Genomic DNA, 18089 nt, shown 5'->3' on the forward strand with positions numbered 1-18089 from the left:
CTCTGTGGGACCCAGGCTCGTGGGACCCAGGCTCATGGGACCTCTGCTATCTGCATTAAAGAGAAAGAGAAGATGACAGAACGTGCACCAGTTCTTGAAGTCTTGGCCAGAAGTAAAATATATCTTACCTGTTCACATCGTATTGGGCCAGGGCAACTATCATGGCCACAAGTGACTTCAAAAGGATGGGGAAGTGTGATCTTGGACCATGTGTCAGAAGAAATGAAAACATTTGGTGAAGAGCGGTAATGACTGTCTTTACAGGAAAAAACAGAAAAAATAGACATGATTTCTTGTTTCAGTTTCATCATTTCATCCTACTGCGTTACCTAAATCTTCTGAGACTCAGTTACTTATTACTAAAATGAAATAATGATAAAGATGGTATTCACTTCAAGGACTTTGTGTTAACTAGGGTAAAAAATATTTGAAAACTGTAGAAAGTTATGCAAATTAGAAATGTATAATATTACATTTAATGTATAACAATGTTTTGAAAGTGATGGTGAAATATAGAATAACTGAAAGGATAACACAAAGCAGTTATACCAGGAGGCTTTTAGCTGCCGATAATAGAAATGAACCTCCACTACTTTAATCAATAAAAAAGTATATCGGCTCACAAATTTGTTGTCCAGATATAAAGGAGGCTTCAGAATTTATTGACTTCGGAGTTGAATGTTGCTATCAAGGACCTAGATGTTTCTCATCACTCTGCAGTTCAGTTCTCAATGCCTGAACGTCAGACTGTAGTAAGACGGCTAGAGTGATTCCAGGGATAACATCTAGAGAGAAAAATGTCCCAGGAAGAAAAGAGAACTCCTTTACTTATTATTTTCCTCTTAAGAGAAAAGGAACCTCGCAAAAGCCCCCAGCAAGTATGCCTTTATATCCCATGGCCAGAAGTGGTTCACGTGTGGACCCTGAGCTAAGCACTGCAAGTAGGAATGGGATCGCCTGTAGGCCTCAGTGACCTCCTGGATCTTGGGAAGGTGTCAGCTATACCTGTGGCACTTGGCTGAGTGGGAAAGGGATGGAAAGAAAACGAAGTAAGAATTAGGAAGGAAAGGAGGAAATAGATCCAGGGTAGGAGGCCAATAGTTTAGTTATCTCAACAAAATATGATTTATTCCATCTTTATAAATGTGATGATCTAATTTATAATACATTCAATCAATGAAGTAAAAGAAAGTGCAAGGGCAATGTGACATCTGTCATTCTCAGTTGAGATTTGAGAGGCAATAAAACCAACCAAGAACCTGTTGTGACTTGGGTCCTCACTGCCACTGTCTTCTTGTACCTGGTCACTTCCTAACAAGAGATTTCAGCTTCAGAACAAAGAAGATCCCAACTTGTAACTGCATTATACACACCCCAGCAGCACACATAAGTTGATTTCTAATTATTCCTCTTTAAGAAATTGTTTGTGGAATATTTCTCTCCTGCTTATAAATGGAAAAATAGCAAATTAAAACAACGAAAATAAATAATGCCACGTATTGAGTGTCTACTGCGTGCTGGGCATGGTGCTAAGTGTTCTGCATGTATTGTCATTGTGCTGCCAACGACTCTGCAGTAAAGATTTTCCCATTCCTACTTTACAGTTAAGGAAACCAAGGCTCAGAGAAATAACATATTTTGCCCAAGATTATCCAACTGGTAAAATCTGGAGTCCGCATTTGAATGAGAGTCCATTCAACACACTTTCACCTCTACACCAGTGCTTTCTGAGTTTGCTGCACGTTAGCATCACCTCAGGAACTTTAAAAATTCCCAGGTTATACCCTATAGCAAGAAAATTAGAGAGTTGGGTGGGGGAGAGGAACTCAGGCATAAGTACTTTGTAAAGTATTGGAGAAAAGTTTGGGAACCACTGTGCTATATTATGTTGCCTCTTCAAGCAGGAATTTAAACCAGAATCTTTTCTACCAAGGCCAAGAACAGTGAATGATGTCTTATGGTATACACTCTCATTCCCAAGTGATCCTCTTCCTCAGGCGTTCTGCTTTCGGGGAACTAATTTCAAGTTTCCATTTCACTACTTTCTCACCAATCCCAAGCTAAAAATCTTACAGGAGGCTTTTGTCAACAGGAAGAACGGACACCTGGACTATCTCAGAAGAACTTTTGAATTCATGATCAATGGTGTGTTTTCCCTAATTAGGATAAAAAAGCAAGTAAAAATATCAGATTTAATCTTCTTCTTACAAATTAATCACTCAAACTCACCTGGAATTTAGAGAGCATTTAATTTCTGACCTCATTTTTTTTTTTTATAATTTTTATTTTAAGGTAATTTCAGACTTAACATAAAATTGTTTAAAAGGACAAAGAACTCCCATATACTACCCACCCAGTTTCTATAATGTTCACATTTACCATATTTACTTTATGGTTTTATGGACCTTTTTTCTGAACCACCACAATGCAATTATCAAAATCAGATTATTACACATTTATCTAATAATCAGACCTTATTCATATTTTTGCACCCATTTGTTTTGTCTTGCTCCCCTATATTTTTTACATATAACCTCCAAAGGGGTTTATGGCTGCAAGTTACAGATAAAGCATAGAGAAAATGAATAGTAAAATGAGAAGCCTTAATTCAACTGTTATTAATTACATTAAATGTTAGTGACTAAACACTTCATTTAAAAGGAAGAGATTACCAGAATGGATTAAAAAGCAAATCTTAGTCATCTGATATTTATAAGAGATGTTTGTTAAATTAAAAGGTATATTTAAATGTCTTCTGGCCTCCATTTGCTTCTGATAAGCAATCAGAGGTCATTCAGATCTTTGCTTGCCTTTATGTTTCCCCATATGTCATTTGCCATTTTTGCTGTGTGCATTAAAGATTTTCTCTTTATTTTTTGTTTTCTATAATTTGTGATATGACTAGACATGATTTTCATCAGATTTTTCCTGCTCAGCACTTTCTGACCTTTAAAAATCTGTAAATATATGTCTTTCACCAAATTTGGAAAGTTTAGGGCCATTATTTCTCCAAATAATTTTCTTTTACTGTTTCTGTTTCTTTTGGTCTCTAATTAAATATGTTACACCTTTTGATATTATACACAGCTCACCATACCTCTGCCCAGTTTTTCCATTATTTTTTATCTGACTTTCAGGTTGATAAGTTTTACTGATCTATCTTCCATGTACCCTGATTCCTTCTTCTGTGACCTCCAACCTTCTGTTAAAGTCATCTTGTGATTTATTTCAGATATTATGTTTTTAAGTTCTCAAATTTTGTTTTTTCTTATAATTTGTTTCTGATGAAATTTCCTATTTGCTTACTTATTACAGACACATTTTCCTTTATGTCTTTGAGCACAGTTATAATAGCTACCTAGAAATTTTGTCCGCTGATTTGAATATTTGGAGTATCTTGAGGTTAATTTTCATTAATTTTTTTCTCATTTATTTTAATTATGACTCATGTTTTATTATTTCTTAAATGTCTAGTAATCTTAAGATTGTGTCCTAGACATTTGAGAAATACAGTGCAGAGATTCCTGATTCTATTAGGTTCTTCTGACAAGCATTAAAGGGTTTTCTGTTTCTTTGTTTTATCAGGCAGTTCCTTTGGCTGTATCCATACTCCATACAATGTCTCTCCTATCATGGGGAGCAACTAAAATCTTATGTAGTTTTTTTAGCCTCCACTGAAAGGATTGAATCTGCCTCACATGTGCATAGTTCAGAGATCAACCAGTGATTTAGGCGAAGTACGTGGAATCTGGTGCTTTTTCTCTGTTGCTCTATCATTTTTGGAGCCCCTCCCCTTACTTTTACCTACTGAAGTATCACTGAACTCTGCCTTCTGAGTCTGAAAGTGGAATTTTAAATGAAAGTGAGATTTCAAATAAACTATGTGGCTTCCATTATTTGGTTATAATTATTTAAAATTCGAAGGAAGCATTGGTCATTTTGGTGACTAGTCATTTTTGATGACTAATTTAACAGTGTCATTTAATGTTCTAATTTCCTTTAAATTAACATTTTTTGTCATTCCATTCAAATGCCTACTTACAATGGCAATGAGAATATGCTATGAACACTTAACCACCCACACTAGAATTTTAAATCTAAGTTCTTTTTGAATGCTGTTTTGGTGAATTTCAATGTGGGAGGTGAGATGATTTAAAGCTTCAAATTTTCTATTACAGTCAAAGACATAATTTCTCTGACATCTTTTTTATTCTGCATAAGGAATTACACTAGAATAACGTTTTTAAATAAAATTTTCCACATAATGATTTTTTTTCAATTCTCTCCAAACTAAAATAGCTCTGAAGCATTTATTTACTTATCATAACTGTTAAGAAATTATACCCTCTGGGCACGGTGGCTCACGCCTGTAATCCTAGGAAGCAGAGATGGGTGGATCATTTGAGGTCAGGAGTTCAAAACCAGCCTGGGCAACATGGTAAAACCCCTTCTCTACTAAAAATATAAAAAATTAGCTGGATGTGGTGGCAGGCACCTGTAATCCCAGCTACTTGGGACGCTGAGGCAGGAGAATCGCTTGAACCCAGAAGGTGGAGGTTGCAGTGAGCCGAGATTGCACCATTGTACTCCAGCCTTGGCAACAAGAGTAAAATTCCATTTCAAAAGAAAAGAAAAGAAGTTATACTCATTACACCTGTCATCACTTCTCTTCTACATCATGCTGGGAATTAAAAAGAACGCGTCGGCCGGGCGCGGTGGCTCAAGCCTGTAATCCCAGCACTTTGGGAGGCCAAGGTGGGTGGATCACGAGGTCGAGAGATCGAGACCATCCTGGTCAACATGGTGAAACCCTGTCTCTACTAAAAATACAAAAAAATAGCTGGGCATGGTAGCGCTTGCCTGTAATCCCACCTACTCAGGAGGCTGAGGCAGGAGAATTGCCTGAACCCAGGAGGCGGAGGTTGCGGTGAGCCGAGATCGCGCCATTGCACTCCAGCCTGGGTAACAAGAGCGAAACTCCGTCTCAAAGAAAAAAAAAAAAAAAGTCATTTGGCCCTATCATGAAACAAGTTTGGGGATTTGTTTCTAAGTGAAAACAGCTATCCATAGAAGTGAGAAGCCAGATAGAATAGCTGTTTTCTTTTGTGAGCTTTCTCCTTATTCTGCTTCTTCTAAGAACTTCATTGAGCACATCTTAAGGGTCAGGCACTGGGCTTCATGATGTCCTCAGCTTAGCCTCTTGTCACCTGCAGAGCAGTGTCACTTCACTCCGTCCTCTGATTGCTCAAGAGGAATCGTGTGTGTGTGCATGTGTGTGCACACGTGTGTGTGCATGTATGTGTGTGTGTAATCTGCCAGCTTTAGAATATCTGCTTCCCATTCAAAAGTGCTTAGGACACTGTGAAAGCCACATCAGCAGGGGCAAAGGGAGCCATGCAGGGCTCCCGGACTTCTGGTTTGTGGCCTCTGGATGAAGGTGTGGCCCCTGGTATGATACAAGCCCTGCTGGGAACTCTAACACATTGAACAGTTATCAGCCATTGACACCTCGGCATGGCTGGTTTTTTGTGCTTCTCCCCAGTACTAGCTGCTCCCAAGGTTTCAAACTAGGAACAATGTGAAGTGGAGAGTATAAAGACAGAGAAGTCTAAGAAGGGTATAGCAGACCTGGTGGGGAAGACCCCAAAAATTGCAGCTGCAGAGCCAAGAGGAGAATTTTAGCAGTCATACTGATCATCTAATGTGTGCAGCGCACACCACTGGATACTGAAGTGCAGAGAATAGTAGGACATGGTCTCTGATACTCTAGAGCTTAAAGTTTAATAGGAGGGAGAGAGATGCATGAGTGTGCATGGCAGCATAAGAATGGATGATACCAATGTTGAAATGATTCATTTCAGCACTTAAATGTTTCCTGAAGACATACAGTAAGCCTGGAACTCTCAAGACATCACAATAGACAAAACACACATAATCTCTGCCTGTAAAGATGTTACAATCTAGCAGGAGAGCTGGTAGTTTTCAAACTGTAGAAATACCATCATGTATCACTTAACAGGGAAACTGAGAAATGTGTCCCTGGACGTGTGCAGCCACCCTGGAGTGTACCCACGCAAACCTAGATGGTGTAGCCTAACTACACGCCTAGGCGGTATGGTGTGGCTTTTTGCTCCTAGGCTACAAACCTGTGCAGTGTGTTACTGTGCTGAATACTGTAGGCAGTTGCGACACAGTAGTATCTATGCGTGTAAACATAGAAAAGGAACAGTTACAATATGGTATTGTAATCTTATGGGACCACTGTCATATATGTTTATTGTTAGCCAAATTGTCAGTATGCGTGCATGACTGTATTTAGGGACAATGATAATAAATGCTACAAAGGAACTATGGAGACTGCGTTAGATAATAGGGACACCTCACTTACTCATGGGGAATCAGAAAAAGCTTCCCTGAAAAATTACAACTAAGCTGAGATTTGAAGAATAATGAGGACAGGTGGGAGGGGTTTCAGTGAGGCCAAGGGGGTTTTAAGGGTGTTGCTAGAGGAGGGAGAAAATCTGAGAAGGCTCCGAGGCAGGGAAGCTCTTGGATATTTGTGAAGCTGGGAGAATTAGAAGGATGGGGTTATCAGGGTGTATCTAGTGAGGGCAGAGCAAGCCAGAAGAGTGAGCAGAGAGCAGGCTGTGCAGGACTTGTAGACCTTCCTGGGATGTCTGACTTCATCCTAAGACTGAGTTGCCAGTCTAGAGCTTTAAACAGGGTGGGAGGGACAAGCCAGCTGCAGCGTGGCACATACAGTTAGAGGGGCTGCCGTGTAAGCAGAGGCTGATTAGGGAATTTGCAATAACCCAGCAAAACTTAGAGGTGTTGGCTTATGAGCTATGCAAGGTGACAGTGGAACTAGGAGGAAGTGGTGGCTTTTGAGCAATGGGCTGGATGGGCCTTGATATTGAATTGGATTGAAAAGAGAGGGAAGTGTGGAAAACAATGCAGGGTTCTGCTATCAGGTAGCCGATGGTCCGCTTGCCAAGGTAGGGAGCACCGGAGGGGAACCAGGCTAGGGGAATGGATGGAAGTTTTTGTAGTAGATGAGTAGCGTTTCAGATGTGAAATGGGCAGGAAGGTCAGTGGGCCGTGTTCTCGGAAGAAGGGACTGGGATGGGAGTCACAGGCATCTGGTGAGTACACAGGCCACAGAGTCCCCAGCATGAGTGTGACAGTGAGAAGCAGCCAGGAACAAGCCCTCGGGGGAGCCCTGGCTCACTCCATTCTCCCAGCAGCGAGTGCAAAGGAGCAGTGTTACTGACCAAGGCTCTCACGCTGTCCGCTGCACAATCACCAAGCTTTCCAGGCCAGTACAGTTTCTTTTTATTAATACAACTTAAAGCCAGAAACATACCCAGCCCTCATTGTTTTCCATAAGAGCATCTACCAAACCCAAATGATATTCCTAACCCCTAAACCTCATCACAATAGTTACATTTTAATACGCTATGTCTACTAACAAGCAAATACATTGCCCTCCTCCAATACAATAAAGTCTCCCCAGTGGGCATGTCACAATGTACCCCCAACTATACTGGGTGTTTGTTTTTGTCCATGTGCGTATATTTCATCGTTAAAATGTTAAAAAACAAATATTTAAATTTCTCTCTCCCTTGACTTTTTTGCCTCCATACAACTGGTTAATGAGTCTAAATAACAACTGAGTATAAGGAGCTTGGAAGATACTCCTTTCTGACTCCCACATCAGGGTAGTGTCTGGGTCACCACAGGGCTCAGAATTGGGTGGAAAACCTGGAGGGAAGAGCTGTGGAGACCCATCCTGACCCTGGGTGACAGAAAAACATGGACTCTGAACTCCGGCAGTCCAGGGTTGGAATAGCCTAGATTCTACAACCTCCATAACTATTCATCCTCCTCCCCTTCTCTCCTGGGGGCAATGGAATAATTAACTGAGACACTGCTGGTCTCAGGAAGATTCAGCAGGAATGAAGGTCAGTGACATCGTGTTGTTTGGTGACTTCTTAAATCTGATGGTACATTAGTCAGAAATGCTTACAGTGTATTTTATAATAAACTTTGGTTAATGGACTAACATGAAGACTCTCTTTTGCACAGTTAGTCCTTGGGTACAATGCCAAATACATCAGGTAGGTTCAACAGAATTGAGGAACACCATGAAATCCTGCATCATTAGACGAGCACAAACTATGCTTAATAGCACAAAATACCCAACACCTGCCGACACTCTGTAACAAGGACTTGATATTCTATAGGACTGGCTGGAAGTCTCCTTCCAAAGCAAACACCAACCGGAATCCTTCACAAAAGCCCACAACTAGGTTGAGCCCTGAGTTGCGTCCTCTTCTGTGACTAGTCAGGGTAGAGTGAATCACGGACTGCCTGCTCCAGTCATTTTAAAGGTGGTACAGCACGTTTTTAAACTGATAGCTCAAGAACCAACAGAGTGATGGAAAAGTTGAATGCAAATGTGTTCTGCTTTGTTTTCATTTGAAGTCATAATAGAAAAAAATTTTAATAAGTCCCCAAATTATTCTCCATTAATGTGATTTAAATAATAAATTCATAAAGATTGAATTGATTTGTTTATAGACACTCAATTGTAGAAAAATTACATTTTTTTGTTGTTTACACCATCAAATCCAATCAAGCCAAACAACATGGTTAACTAAAATGATTAATGAATGCAGCATTAGCTGATGGCTTTAAATTTAGCGTGTGTTACTGATGTCAGGGTTGATTAGTTCTCTATCTAAAACTGATGCTATTAAAAGCTTCGAGCAATTTAGATGTTGTCATTGAGTAAAATTTCAATGGGGTGAGATAAATTCTATCAGGATTAATTCTGCCATGGTGCAGGATGTGCACAGATATTAAATAGAGAGTGGGCCTTTTCTGATGGGACAAGAAGAAGGAATGGGAGGCAGAGGGGCCGCAAGGTGGCATCAATCTCAGGAAAAGTAAAGAAGCTTGGAATAAAAAAAAAAAAAAACTCATCTTTGCACAAGGATTCCCAAATGGCATACAAGTATGAATATTGATCATTTCATCTTCAGAACTTTTCAAGAAGTGGGAAAAAATAAATGAAGGGGAAGCAAGAGGTTAATACAGTACCATGCTTTAGGAACTCCTCTGAAAATGAACCCATGGGGACATCATTGTAGTCAGTGGTGGAGACCAACATTTTTATTACTAAGATAAAAGGAAAGAGTGGTAAAGCAAAGGCGATCATCGGATGGAATGATTACGTGTCACGAGCCCTTGAGGACCTAGAAAGCAAACCGGAGTGATTATGCCAATCAGATTGCAAGGTCGGAGACATGCTAAAAGGCTAGAAAGAATCCAATCCTGGGGTTGTCAGACAGGACTTGGGGAAATCAAGTTGCTGCAAGCCGCTGTGACTTGAGGAAAGTGTGCAATGGGGGACCTTAAACCGTTCCCAACATCTGTGCCTTTGAAATATTTTATTATTGATCCAAATATCCCCAAGACATTTTAAATGGAAGGGAAAATGTACTATAGCAGACCCAAATTCTCTGGATGTTTAGACCCTATCTCTGTCTAGGGATGTGGGGGAGGTGAATCTGTCAGTGGATCGGATCAGACTAGAAGGTTCTTGCGATTAATGCAGCTGGGCCATCTCAAAGAAAAAGGCAGCAAATACTTTGGTTCCCTCTATGTAGTTCCACCTAAGAAGAGGAAAAACAAAAAGAAATTTTGTTAAAATTTCCATGCAAATGAAGGAGGAAAAATATTCTGTCATTTAGACAGGAAGATTTGATGTTATAAATTCTATCTAAATTATTTAACATACTTCTGAGATCCCAGTATGAAAGGCACTAAGTTCCATGTGAAAATTGCATTATTATTACTAAGAAGATGAGAATCAGTCCTAGACTCAAATCCAAAGGTCTATTTTCCTTGATTTCTTATCATTAATAGGACATGGATATCAAAGTCAAACATTTTCTTGTTTCTCGCTAGTCTGGGAGGCTTAGGAGATAGTAGTACCTGCCAATAGCGCATATAGCAAACATTCCTAAGTGGCCTTTTTTGTTTTGCACTGAACATTTGTGTTTCCCCAAGCTCCTATGTTGAAGCCCTAACCACCCAATGTATCTGTATTTGGAGAACAGGGCTGGAGGAGATGATAAAGATTAAATGAGGTCAAAATGGGGGTCCTAATCCAATGGGGCTGGTGCCCTTATAAAAAGAGAAGGAAACACCAGAGCCCCCTAACCCCACCATGTGAGCACAGGGACAGCCAGGAAGAGAGCCCGCACCCACCAGGAACCAAAGGGGCTGGTACCGGGTCTAGGGCATCCAGGCTCCAGAACTGTGAGGAATCAATGTGTGTTGTTTAAGCCCCCAGCCTGTATGATTTTCCATTCTTGCATAAATTGAACAGGAGCTCACCCACGTGTAGACTGGGGTGTGTGCAGTGAAGGAAGAAAACAGAGGCACATTGCACAGGCATCAGCTGACCTGTTGATCTTCTCATTCTGTGAGTGTTCTCCATCATCAACAGCTCCCAGCGGAATCATTACCACACTCTTGTGGACGATCTCCTGGAACATTTTGGCAATTGGAATGGTGGATCCATCCCGGATCATATCTGGGTCTGTTCCAAACACTGAAACAGGAAAAGAAGGCATTTGAATCGAGTAAGGCCAAGACCACCCCCAGTAAGCTCCTCAAGGGCAGTGCCGCTTTACCTTCCTCTCGCTTTTTCCTTGTTACTCTTTCTTTTTTACCATTAGATTTGGTGCCTGGGGTAAGGAACCCTTTTGATATCATGCAATTTATATTCTTTTTTTTTTTTTTTTTTTTTTGAGACGGAGTCTCGCTCTTGTTACCCAGGCTGGAGTGCAATGGCGCGATCTCGGCTCACCGCAACCTCCGTCTCCTGGGTTCAGGCAATTCTACTGCCTCAGCCTCCTGAGTAGCTGGGATTACAGGCACGCGCCACCGTGCCCAGCTAATTTTTTTTGTATTAATAGAGACGGGGTTTCACAATGTTGACCAGGATGGTCTCGATCTCTCGACCTCGTGATCCACCCGCCTCGGCCTCCCAAAGTGCTGGGATTACAGGCTTGAGACACCGCGCCCGGCCGCAATTTATATTCTAATATAGACGCTAGAGTCAAGAAGAAAACTGTGGATATCTTCTTCACGATTACCTACTTTAGAAAATATTTTAGGGTCAGGCATGGTGGATCATGCCTGTAATCCCAGCACTTTGGGAGGCTGAGGTGGGCAGATCACTTGGGGTCAGGTGTTCGAGACCATCCTGGCCAACATGGTGAAACCCCATCTTTACTAAAAATACAAAAATTAGCCAGGCGTGGTAGCGCATGCCTGTGATCGCAGCTACTTGGGAGGCCAAGGCAAGAGAATCGCTTGAATGTGGGAGATGGAGGTTGCGGTGAGTTGAGATCTTGCCACTGAACTCCAGCCTGGGTGACAGAGCGAGACTCTGTCTCAAAATAAATAAATAAATAATATTGCAAATAAAAATTTTATTTTTAATTTTAGAAAAGTTTAGAATTTAGAAAAGTTGTAAAAATAGTACAGAGAAAGCTCCCATCTATCTCTTACTCTACTTTCCCTAATCTTATGTAACTAATACAAAGTGATCACAGCAAGGAAACTGACGATGGTGCAATGCTGCTAAATACACTCTGGACTTTAAATTTCACCAGTCTTTCCCTTTTTCCATTCCAGGATCTGATCCAGAATCCAAACTGCATTTTTATTATTGCTTCTTAGTTTCTTGTATGTGTGGACGTTTCTCAGTATTTCCTTGTCTTTCATGACCTTGACCAGCTTGAAGCCTATCAATTAGTAGTTTTGTAAAATATCCCTCATTCTGGGTTTGTGTGATGTTATCTTGTGATTGGAAGAGGTCATGCATTTTTGGCATGACACAAGACAATGTGCCTACCTTTCTTGTTTCTTCTAGAATTAAATATTATGGAAGTGGGACTTTTCTGGTGACAGATATGCCAGTAGCTGTACTATCATCAAATGTCACAATGTTTCTGGCAATTTTCAAAGCATCACATAAAATAGTTTTAACTGCTATCCCAGGTTTAGAAGGAGATGAACTTGAACCTTCTGGCTTAGAGGACGTGCTGCCAGTGAGGGAGCAGGGATGCAGAAGGAAACCAAGAAACCTAAGGGAACATGCCGCCTCTTCTGTATTCGCAGAGCAAGATGTGGTGTGAATCAAAGCAATGTACCTTGTTAGCAGAGCCAGTTGAGCACACGAATAGACCGGAAGGTGTCTTTTGCATTCCTGAAAGGCCATTTCAGACCCGTCTATTGTTGTCAACCTTGATGTTTCAAACACACACCTCTCTTCAGCTGCCATCACATTTCTTCAACCCTAAAGTTTACTGGCAAAATACCTGCTAAACTGGGGGCAGCAGGAACGCTGATGTGAAGAGGCATGGCTCCATGTCTTGGATTGTTCTCTAGTTTTCCGTGTCTGTTTCCCTTCTACTGATAACCCCAAGAGAGAGAGTTAGTGCTTCAAGGAGATCTGGGCTTCCCATTCCAGCTTTGCCATCATTAGCCAACGTGGCCTCAGGCCTCATCTGTAATAGGACACCACAGGTCTATCTAAACGCGCGCCACTGCTTTTCCACCTGGCTTTTGGAGAGACCCAGAACCACCTGCTTTGGGGAGAACCCCAATACTGCTGTTGTTAGCAGGGTCCCCCTCCTGGTGCAGAAGTCAAGGAGACTGGGTGTTCCTGCTCCCTGATGCCACAGCCAGCACCCAAGTACACGCCCTCTGCTCAGCCCAACACATGGCTCTACCCAGGACAGTGAAGTGCCTGGACTTAAAGAAAGAACCACCAAAGAAGTTCCAAATAGAGCTGCACTGCCTTCCAGAAAAGTGATGTGGCATTGTGAAGAGACCGCTGGCTTTAGGGTCAGACTGGAACTGGATTTCTTGTGTGTTTCGTAATTTTATCCAGCGAGCTCATCTCCAGGAAGCTCCTGTGGAATCTCCTTGGCCTGCCTGGGGTCTGCGTCCTCCAGGGCAGTGCTGTGCTTGCAACACAGGCAGTCCAGCCACGGCACTGGGGAGACCGGGACCACACACTAGGTAAACATTAAAGACCCAGACCCACAGGGGCAAGGGTCCGTGATGAAAAATTCTCAGGGGAGACCTTGTGCCCGTCCAACGTCCAAGCAAAGATAGTTGCGCTTACACACACACACACAGGATGGGCGTGGCTCTCAGGGGATGCCCTGCCTGTATATAGTGGGTCTCGTTTTCAACTTCCTGCCTCACTCTGGCCCAAGGCCATGAAAGCCCCAGCCTCTCTGTGACCAGGAAGAGCAGATCCCTGCAGGCCAGCCCAGGGTCTGCTTATTCACTCCCCTAGGGTTTAGGTTCTCCTTCATTTTCAACCCTAAAGGGTTTCCTCTGATGCCACACAAGCTAAGCTGTGTTTTTCCATTTTTCGTTTTTCACTCTGTCCCCTAGGCTGGAGTGCAGTAGCATGATCACAGCTCGCTGCAGCCTCAACCTCCTGGGCTCAAGCAATCCTCCTGCCTCAGCCTCCCAAGTAGCTGGGACTACAGGCATGCGCCACCACGCCCAGCTAATTTTTATATATTTTGTAGAGGTGACGGGGATCTCACCATATTGTCCAAGCTGTTCTCGACCTCCTGAACTCAAGTGATCCTCCTGCCTCTGCCTCCCAAACTGCTGGGATTATAAGCTTGAGCCATCACACACCTGGCCTAATCTGTGTTTTGAAAGGACATTTTTACATGTTAGCAACATTTCTATGAGTTTTGTATTAGGAGGGTTGAAGGTTTTCTAGTCCATCATTTTCCCCAAAATTCAGGTCTCCAGACTTAAATTTGAATATAGGCTTTGCCACTTGTGAGCTGGGTGCCTTTTGTCAAAATACTTGGTGTCTGTAAGCCTTCATTTATTCCTCTGTCAGATGGGGAAGGCCATTGGGAGGGTTACTTGAGATGGTATGTATAGCGTGCCCTGTGCCTGCCATGCATTCAACAATGTGCTCGATATTAAAGGAGAGTCGATTTCTGAGTTTTAAAAGTGTCTGCTTTACCCACAGTCCCATGGGTACCACCCCTGAGTCCCACTGCAGACTGGCCAGCCAGAAGATCTTAAGGTCCCACCTGTTCTGATGGCTCTTTTTGCTGCGATATACTGGGTGTTGTTAATATTTGCGATCCACGGGTGTAGTCCTAGAACCATGGAAACCACCATCTTGTTAGAACTATTTCTTTTGGAGAACACATCCTCAAGATGCCGTGTCACCTAAAAGGTGATGTTTTCAATAATAAGAGAAAATGTCAAGTTATTCTCTTATACAGTTAGCATAGTCTTCCATCAAGAAGCCCCAACCTGACACGTTCAAGTGTTGTGATTTTCCCTTCGCTCTGCCAGAGGGCGAGTGAGAGCCTTTTTCGGTGCTGAGAGCAGGAAACCCTGGGCTGCACCCAGAGGGGGACTCCCCTCTATCCTCTACCCTGCAATCCTGCCCCCCCACCCCCTTCCGACCACAGTGTCTCACACACGGAGGTGCTGGAGCATCGCTGTTGAAAATGAGGAAGCCAAACACCAGCAGGACTTCTCATTTGAAACGTTCTCTGTTTGGACTCCTTAGTACCCTCTGAATGTTTTGGGAGCATTAAGCATTTGGGGAATTTCCAAGAAGCGGAAGCAACTCCAGGCCCAACTGTGGAGGAGCCTCATTCCGGCCTCATTCTCTACCCTCCTGCTCCTTTTTCATTGTTACTGTGGAAAGCCTCCCGGGGAGGTGCCACACTCAAATTTCTTCCCTTAATTCCCTCAGCACACATTTATAGACTGTTCTAGGTGCTGCGGATGCAGCTGTGAACAAGACAAGGAAGGCCCCGCCCTGGAGTCTATATGTCATGAGAAAGAGGGGGAGTACCTCCAAGCAGAAGGAAAGGAAGGGAGGAAGGAGGGAAGGAGAGGAGGAAAGGGGAGGGAGGGGGAGGGAGTGGAGATGGTGGGGGAGTGGGGAGAGGAGAGGAAAGGATGGAAGGAGGGTAGGAGGAAGAAGAAGGAAAAGGAACGGAAAGAGAATGAGAGGAGAGATGGGAGAGGAGAGGGGAGATGGAGACGGAACGGGGGGAGACGGAAGTGGGGGGAGACGGAAGGGGAGGGGAGACGGAAGGGGAGAGGGAGACGGAAGGGGAGAGGGAGAAGGAAGGGGAGAGGGAGAAGGAAGGGGAGAGGGGAGACGGAAGGGGAGAGGAAGGGAAGGACAGGATTGGAAGGGGAGGGAAGGGGGAGATGAGGGGAAGAGAAAGGAGAAGAAGGGAGAGGAAGGGAGGGGAGGGGAATAGAAAGGTGAAGGGGAAGGGAGGAGGGAGGAGAGAGGGCAGGAGAGGCAGGGAAGGAAGGAGGGAGGGAGGGAAGAAAGGAGGGGAGGAGGCAGGGAGGGAGAAAGAGAGATTCTTTTAGAATATAATTAGTGCTAACAAGATAATAAAGGGGGATAATGGGATGGAAGGGCTGAGGGTTGGGATGAGCTGTTCCTTTAGCTCATTCATTCAGGAGTCTAGTTTCTTAAACTAACTTGAGTCAAATTGATAATTGGTTGGTAACTTAGATACATAACTTCTTCCAGAAAACATTTTCCTTAAAATGCTTTCTAGGCCGGACACGGTGGCTCATGCCTGTAATCCCAGCACTTTGTGAGGCTGAGGCAGATCAGCAGGTCAGGGGTTCAAGACCAGACCAGTCAACATGGTGAAACCCTGTCTCTACTAAAAATACAAAAATTAGCTGGGTGTGGTGGTGCACACCTGTAGTCCCAGCTACTCAGGAGTCTGAGGCAGGAGAATCACTTGAAACCAGAAGGCAGAGGTTGCAGTGAGCCAAGATCTGGCCACTGCACTCCAGCCTGGGCGAAAGAGCGAAACTCTGTCTCAAACAAACAAACAAACAAACAAACAAACAAACAAACACCGGCGACTTCCAAAGGGTTCATTTCAGACACGATGGAAATCTGACGATTGAGGCCTGAGACTTCCTGCTTCTGGCCAAGCACGGGCAGTTCCCTGCTCTGTCTTCCCTCGACGTGTAAACCAATCTTGCTTTATATCTATCATCTAACTTTCAAATTTTCCTAGCACTCTAGCTTCAAATGGTTATTTGTCTGGCTGCTGTAATTGCATATACTCAAGGAAAAAGATTGAGTTATTTTTGTTCGTTTTTTTAAGAGACAGTGTCTCACTCTGTCACCCAGGCTGGAGTGCAATCATAGCTCACTGCAGCCTTCAACTCCTGGGCTCAAGGGATCCTCCGGCCTTGGCCTCTCAAAGTGCCGGGATTACAGGTCAAGCCACTGCGCTGGACAATATTGGTTTCTTGACATTTGTTCCACTTACTCCAACAGTAGCAGCCTCACTGCTCACTAAGCTGTGATGTGTGGGAGTCAGAGACCATGCTGCTAGACAGAACGACAACGTTCGTTACCTGCTTTTCCACCACGGACACGTTCATGTGAGGGACTAGACGGATGGAAAATTTTCCTATAACTCGGCCGGGTATGACTGTTTTAGCTCCAGGCTCATCAAACGCGCCCTCAATCCCATGAATAGAAAGAGATGGGTACCTCCAGAGGTGCATTAGAATCTCCTCCTATATTAAAATACAATTATCCAAAGGAGGCCTAATTAGAACCCAGTGGATCTGGGCTGCGTGTGTTACCACCCCACCGTCCCTCTGAGACACCATTCAGGACATGTTAACTGTCACCTTATTCAGTTGCGCCTGACACGCGGAGGACTTTTCCCTCAGGGCACAAACTCTCTGCTGTCCTCAGACGCCTTCACCTACCCAAGCCGTTCCCTACTCCAGAGTGCCACCTTTGCCCAAGATCTGCAGTTTCCAGTTAACAAATGGCAAAGGGGCCCTTTCAATGAGATTGGGCATGGTCAGGGCGGTACGGCCATGATAAAGGGGCCCTTTCAGAAATTTGGGTTCAATTATAAATTTCCGTCCCCACTCATTATAATAATAATAACTTATATAGTGAATGCATTTTCTTATTTAGAAGACATCAAAGAACTCTACAGATGTTCTGGCCAGTTTTCTTTCTTCATCTGGCCATCCTCGCGCTGGTCTGCGGGAAGATGCGTGCTTCGTAGTAACTCACTCTATCGCTCTTTTCAGCTTGCTTTTCCCTCTCGGTCCCTTCCCCAGGAACCAGCCCTGGCCACCAAACACCTTGTCAGGCAAGCAAGCTCCACAGAAAGAGGAGGAGAAAAGCAAAACATTCTCATTTGCCTGTAAGGAATGCTTTTGGCTTGGTGTTTACTTAGTCTGCTGAGGCGACCATGTATTCACTTACAGATCAGACCCTAAGGCTCTTGGTAAAATGAACAGTTAGAGGTCTGGGAGCTGGCATCATCTCAGACTTTTCTCAGTCTTTGAACAGGTAAGAAGTCCAGCTCACTGGCTGAAGGCTGGCGTGGGACCTAGGTTAATAAACCGCTTTGGAAAAACAGGGCTGTCAAATGGGTAACTGCTTGTGGTTAAGTGCCAGAAGCCAGTGCCAACTAGACGCCAGAGAAAAAGGACTGGTTGATCCAGACCACAGGGAAGTGGCTGTGAAAGTCAAAACCTGCCTAGGAATCAACATCCGCTTTGGGTTCTAAGATGCACAGATTAGCACCAGACAATGATCTGGACAGTGGGCAAATACGATCTACAAGCCTCATGCCTCTTCCAGGTTATCCAGCAATCTGTGGCCATACCTTAGTATTGAACAGAAATTTTGCCACCTGGCTGCTATTCCGGTATTCTTCTAGGTCCAGATCGATGGCTTTGTATGTATTTATTTCCTCTTCTGTAAGAGGAGCCACTTCATCATAGATTCCAGGGACCAGGATATGACCAGATGAGTCTACCAGGCTACCTGCAAAACACACACAGAAAACACAGCCAGGTAGAAATAAGGAGTGTGCCGACATTGTGGTCCTGGAGCTAGACCATGGATGACTGTTTGGGGTTGCAGCAGGCCTCGTGACTGTCTGGGTCCCCGTGGCCAAAGCCATCGGCAGCAACTCCAT

General features: G+C 43.6%; 1 protein-coding gene across 2 annotated transcripts in view; it reads right to left on the reverse strand.

Moving 5' to 3' along the window:
- Nucleotides 1-9152: 9152 nt before the first annotated feature.
- CNDP1 (carnosine dipeptidase 1) overlaps nucleotides 9153-18089 on the reverse strand; it is a 35770-nt gene continuing 26833 nt past the window's right edge. The window contains exons 9-13 of one of the 2 annotated variants that reach the window (XM_064379018.1): nucleotides 17775-17935; nucleotides 16492-16656; nucleotides 14157-14298; nucleotides 10474-10621; nucleotides 9153-9677 (exon numbers count right to left, since the gene is read on the reverse strand). In XM_064379018.1, the coding sequence (XP_064235088.1) occupies nucleotides 9611-9677; nucleotides 10474-10621; nucleotides 14157-14298; nucleotides 16492-16656; nucleotides 17775-17935 (683 nt within the window). In that variant the 3' untranslated portion in view covers nucleotides 9153-9610. Of the gene's footprint in view, nucleotides 9678-10473; nucleotides 10622-14156; nucleotides 14299-15075; nucleotides 16657-17774; nucleotides 17936-18089 lie in introns of those variants that run through there. The other variant, XM_064379017.1, reaches the window with a different exon arrangement.

The sequence above is a fragment of the Aotus nancymaae genome, unplaced genomic scaffold (genome assembly GCF_030222135.1).
Source record: "Aotus nancymaae isolate 86718 unplaced genomic scaffold, 86718_ANA_hifiasm-v0.15.2.pri h1tg000020l, whole genome shotgun sequence".
Lineage (NCBI taxonomy): Eukaryota > Metazoa > Chordata > Mammalia > Primates > Aotidae > Aotus > Aotus nancymaae.